The sequence below is a fragment of the Fukomys damarensis genome, unplaced genomic scaffold (assembly GCF_012274545.1).
Source record: "Fukomys damarensis isolate Sample0158 unplaced genomic scaffold, DMR_v1.0_HiC HiC_scaffold_36, whole genome shotgun sequence".
Lineage (NCBI taxonomy): Eukaryota > Metazoa > Chordata > Mammalia > Rodentia > Bathyergidae > Fukomys > Fukomys damarensis.
Genome location: NW_022900948.1, coordinates 43546523 through 43551969, shown reverse-complemented (window position 1 = coordinate 43551969; position 5447 = coordinate 43546523). Strand labels below are relative to the sequence as shown.

The 5447-nt window shown below is 54.0% G+C and overlaps 1 protein-coding gene across 1 annotated transcript in view; it reads right to left on the bottom strand.

The window, feature by feature from the left end:
• Positions 1–5447, bottom strand: part of Dnm1 (dynamin 1) — a 26047-nt gene continuing 20600 nt past the window's right edge. The window contains exons 16-20 of the mRNA XM_010627439.1: positions 4394–4503; positions 3288–3399; positions 2863–2874; positions 2421–2591; positions 1–258 (exon numbers count right to left, since the gene is read on the bottom strand). Of these exons, the coding sequence (XP_010625741.1) occupies positions 1–258; positions 2421–2591; positions 2863–2874; positions 3288–3399; positions 4394–4503 (663 nt within the window). The remainder of the gene's footprint in view (positions 259–2420; positions 2592–2862; positions 2875–3287; positions 3400–4393; positions 4504–5447) is intronic.

The window sequence follows — 5447 nt, the reverse complement described above, 5'->3', positions numbered from 1 at the left end:
TCACCGGCCCTGGTACCTGCGTCCGGCCGGTACGCTCTGCACCTGCAGCCAGGAGTCGTCCACGGGCGGGGGCATGGGCGTGCTGACGGTGGTCGTGTTGATGTCGCCGATGATGCTGAGAGCCTCTTTCAGCGCGTGGTACATGCGCAGCATCTCGTCGCGCCGCTGCGCCTGCTCGGCAGATTCCTCCATCAGCGTGTTCTGGTCCCCGCAGGAGTACAGGTTGGCCAGCAGCTCCGAGAAGATGAACTCCTTGGTCTGCGGACGACGGGCAAAGAGGAGAGGAGGCTGGGACCTGGCGCCTGGGCCCCCTGCCCACCCCACCGGGCCCTGCTGGACTGTGCGCTGGCCTGGGTTTAGAACTCGGAGAATCCCCCGCAGGCCCCTTTCTTCATTGGGCGACGCTGACATCCAGAGAGGAAGTCACCCGATCCAGGCCACTGTGGCTCAGAACCTAGTATGCCACCGGGACACCTGTCTACTCAACTTTGGAAGGAAGCTGATAGTTTAAAATGCTCTGGGTGTATGAGAAAGAGAGCAACATCCATAAATTTGTGCCTGGATTGGGTGAAACGTCTCTATGTGTAGGGTGTTTTTGTTTTCCTGAGATAGGGTCTTGTCACATAGCTCAGGCTGGCTTCAAACTAGCATTGATCCTCCTGAGTGCTGGGATCACAGGTGTGCGCCACCTCACTGACATTAGATTTATATTCTTAAAATATCCAGGAGAGGGCCAGGGACTTAGCTCAGTGGTGCCATCGCCTGCCTTGGAGTTTGATCCCCGGTACAACAACAACAACAACAACAACAACAACAACAAAAAGTCAGGCGTTTACTTGCCCAGGCTCTGGAATATTCAATGGCGGATGAAATCAGTTTTACCCTAATGCTTCCGTCTCATTTACTAATTGCTCAAATTTATACTGACCATCTGCCATGTGCCACACACTTTATTTGCATTTAATTCTCAACTCTGTTAATTTTTTTCTGAACTTTTAATTTTTGAGACAAGGTCTCACTGTGTAGTTCAGACTGGCCCTGAACTCACTATTTAGTCCAGGCTGGCCTCAAATTTGAGAAGATCCTCCTGCCTCAGCCACCCAAGTGGTGGGATTATAGGCGTGCACCACTGAGCCTGGCTTCAAATGTAAATTTCATGAAATCTAAATTTATTTTTTCAATGGAAACAATGTCTGAATCAGATCTGTAAAACTTTTTTTTTTTTTTTTTTGGTACCGGGGATCAAACTCAGGATCTTGCGCTTGGGAGGCAGGCAGCAGAACCACTGAGCTAAATTCCTGGCCCTGGATTTGTAAAACTTAGTATGAAAAAAGGCGTGTGAAATACCACGTTAATGTTTTCTAAATAGGTTACATGCTGAAAAATAATATTTTGGGTGTCCTGGGCTTAAATATATATATTATTAAAATTAAGAAAAACAAAAAATCTGGGTGTGGTGGTGCATGCCTGTAATCCCAGCCCTCGGGAGGCTGAGGCAGGAGGATCACTGTGAGTTTGAGACCAGCCTGGGCTACATAATGAATTACAGGGCAGTATGAACTACATACTGAGACCCTGACTCAAAGAAATAAAAAATAAAATTAAGGGTCAGGGATTTAGCTCAGTGGCACTGCACCAGACTTGCAAGTGCAAGGTCCTGAGTTCAATCCCCAGTACCGCCCCCCCCCCAAAAAAAAGAGCTCTTTTTTTTTTAAATTGTGGTATTGGGGATCACACTCAGAACCCAAGGCCTCGGACATGCAAACTGCAAACTCTACCACTAAACTACATACTCAGCCATCTTTCCACAAGGTGTGATTGAGAACTACAGTGAATGTTTAAATTTAAAAATATTATTACAGTAGATGACACACTGCCATTAACCCTCCTCAAAATACTCCCATTGGTTCCAAATAGATATATTCATCATTTGTGCCACTTGTTTTTCTTTTTCTTTTTCTTTTTTTTTTTGAGACAGGGTCTCACTATGTAGTTCAGGCTGGCCTTGAACTCCCTACATAGCCCTGGCTGGCCTGGAGCTTGTGGCAATCCTCCTGCCTCAGCATCCTGAGAGCTGGGATTACAGGTATGTGCTATCACACCAGCAAATTTTAAAAAATTTAAACACTCATTGTAGTGTTTCATCAGTACTTGCATTTTTTTTTTTTTTTTTTTTTTTGGCACCGGGGATCGAACTCAGGTCTTTGTGCTTATGAGGCAGGTGGCAGAACCACTGAGCTAAATAACCAGCCCTAGCACTTGCATTTCTTTCACCACACTACTATAAAATGTAAAATCATAGATGAAGGCCACATTCTTTTTCTCCCAGGCAGCTCTGGTCTGGCCCTGGCCTCCCTCCTAGACCTGGCTGGTTCCACAGCTCCAAGCCCCCCCAGCCCAGCCCACGACGATGCACCCACGTTGTTGATCATGAGGTGCATGATGGTCTTCGGCATGAGGTCCCGCACGGTCTTGTTGACAATGGCCATGTATGAGTCCACCAGGTTCCGGATGGTCTCCACCTGCCGCTCCAGCTGAGGGTCCATGGAATGCATGAAGCTGTCGGAGCCATTCTCCTCCGTCTCGCTGGCCTGACATTGGGGGACAGAAGGGCATCAGTGTGGCCAGGCCCAGGCTCTGAGCATCCCCGGGACCTCAGTCTGCCCACCCCGTGCCTCCCAGGACCCCAGATTCCTCTCAGTAGCTTTTGTCTCGGCTCTGACTCCAGTGCCCAGAAACTGCCTCAGTTTCCCAATGCAGACATTAGAAGAGGACATCTTCAAGCTGCCTTGCTTGAAGACCAGGCCAGAGCTGGTGCCAGGCTGCAGGCAGCTGGCAGGAGGCAAGGGTGGGCACACTCACTTTCTCTTTGTCCTGGGAGGCCAGCAGAGCCGCACCGCCGCCACCATCAGCACCACCGCCACCGCCACCGCCGCCAGGGGCACAGAAACAGAAAGACACAGAGAGGCAAAGGAGAGGGACTGAGTGCACCCGGACTCTGCACCCCAACTCTGAGGTAACTCTGGACACTGCCCAGTGAAAGGGGCGAAAGAGCGTGCAGTGGCTAGAAACGGCCATCAACCAACAGGGGTGCTAAAGTGACTGCATGGCAGGTAAGGGGCCCCGTAAAACTGTTGCTGCAGAGGGAGGGATTCTGGGGGTTCGCTCTGCTCCCACCCCAGTGCAGGCAGGGGTGGGGGGGTGCCAACTCTCTGCCAGCCACAGAAGGGCTCAGAAATATGGCATGACTGAGGGTGACGCCTTCCCCGCCCCACCCTGCCACTCACCCCAACACGCTCAGGGTACACGCCAGCCCTCAGGAAGGAGGCCTTCCAGCTGTCCACCTCCTCCTGTGTCTCGCACGCCAGTTCCAGCTGCCGATAATCCTTGTAGACATTCCTGCAAGACAGGGTGGGCAGGGAGGGAAGATGGGTGTAGTCTTGGCCTCCTTGGTGGTTAAGGGAAGGCCTGGGCTTTGGTGCTATCAGGTTCAGTCCTTTCTTTTTTCTTATTTTTGGTACTGGGGATCAAACTCAGGACCTTGTGCTTGCAAGGCAGGTGGTGGCGCCATTGAGCTGAATCCCTGGCCCTGACTTTCTTGTTTCCTAACCTTGGGACCCCACCCCACCCCGAAAGGCCACTCTCTTCTCCAGGCCTCAGTTTCATCTGGAAGATAGGTTAATAACAGTGCCAAGCTGGGTGTGGTGGCACACGCTTGCAATTCCAGCACTCAGGAGGCTGAGGCAGGAGGGCTGCTGAGAGTTTGAGGCCTGCCTGGGCTCCAAAGTGCGTTCAAGGCCAGTCTGGACTGCATAGGAAGACCTGGTCTTCAAAAACCAAAATAAAACAACAAAAATAAAAACAAGAAAATAATAGCTCCTGTCTCCTGTGGGAAGCTTCAATGAGCAATATAATGCTTAGAAAAGGCCTGAGCCTCCATAAAAGGGACACCCATAAGGCCTCCTTCAGCCCCGTCTCTGGCTTTCTCAGCACCACTCCCCAGTAGGAGAGAGAAGGGGCTGGGACAGGGAGGTGAGAGGCCCACTCTCGCCTCCGGCGCTGCGGCCACAAGGGGACTGGGTCGACCAGATCTCTTATTTGTCTCCAGTGCCTGGCGGAAGGTCTCATGCAGACCAGGCGCTAACAAGTGGCTGTGAAAGGGAGACAGGAGGAAGGGAAGAAGGCAAGGAAGAAGGAAAGACAGAAAAAACAGAAGGAGGGAAGAAAGGCAGGCGGGAGTGGAGAGGGGAGGGCGGTGATGTAACGGCGTGCCAATAGAAACTCAGTGAAGATCTGTTAGTGCAGGGCTCGGTGTGAGCCCTGGGCCAGGGGCCTCTCCTGATGCACGGACCGTGCACCCTGCTTCTCCCCGTGGGGGCGTCTGGGGCAGCACCTCTGCTCCGTGTTGAAGAGGGCGAAGATGTGCTTGCTCGACATGAAGCCCTTCTCCACATCACGCAGCTTCAGGTTGTCCACAGACAGCATGTATTTTTTCTCTTTCTCCTGTGGGCAGAGACAGGAGCCATGGGGGAGGCTGGCACCGCCACGCTTCTGTCCCTAAGAGCACTTTGTGCGGCAGGGTGCCTGGACACCAGCCTGATGAGGCCTGGCCGAGCGGCCTGGCTGGGCTGCACACCTTGCACATGCAACAGTGCCCAAGGGGCTGGTGAGGTGGCTCCCTGCCCGCCAAGAAGTCCTGGAGGCGGGCCAGGGGGTCCAGGAGGGACCAACTGCTCCGGGAACCTCTGTCGGCCTGGCCAGGCCGCCCCGACTTCACTTCCGGACTGTAAACCCAGGGGAGGGGGGCTGCCAGCCCAGTGCCCTGGCCACCCATGTGGTAGTGACCAGATACACAGCACAGGCCTGGAGTTGGGGTGTGTGCGCATGTGTGTGCGTGCACGTGTGTTTGTACATCGTGGCTGGGTGTGCACGTGTTTAGTCCTGTGCTTGTCTGGGCACGGGCACGCCCAAGCACATCACCACGCGTGTGTGGGCAAGGGTCAGATGCGGTCAGGAGTCAGCGTGATCGTGCGCGCATTCTCAGGGCGTGCGTGGCAGCTATGCACCCCTCGCGTTGTGTGGATGTCCCACGGAACCTGGTCCGTGGGGACACCTGCGTTCCGTGTGTACAAGAGGCCGGACGCGTTCGGTTTATCCAGAGTTGTGTGGAAGAGGCCATGTGTGTCCGGGAACAGACGGCTGTCGGCTGCCTCGTCCCTGGGGAGGGGTTGAGGGGTCTTGGGAAGCGTAGGAGCCCCACAGTGGGGTTCTGCAAGAGGAACCCCTACTTGCCTGCACCTATGTGGGAGGGGCGGCATCTATGGGGCTCGGGTGGGGGGCCGGTTTGGGGGACCTCGCTCCTCCATCCTGCCGTCATCCTGCCCACCCTCTCTGCCCCCTACACCCGCCTGGCCCCTGCAGTCACATAAAGCCCTCTTTATGCCAGG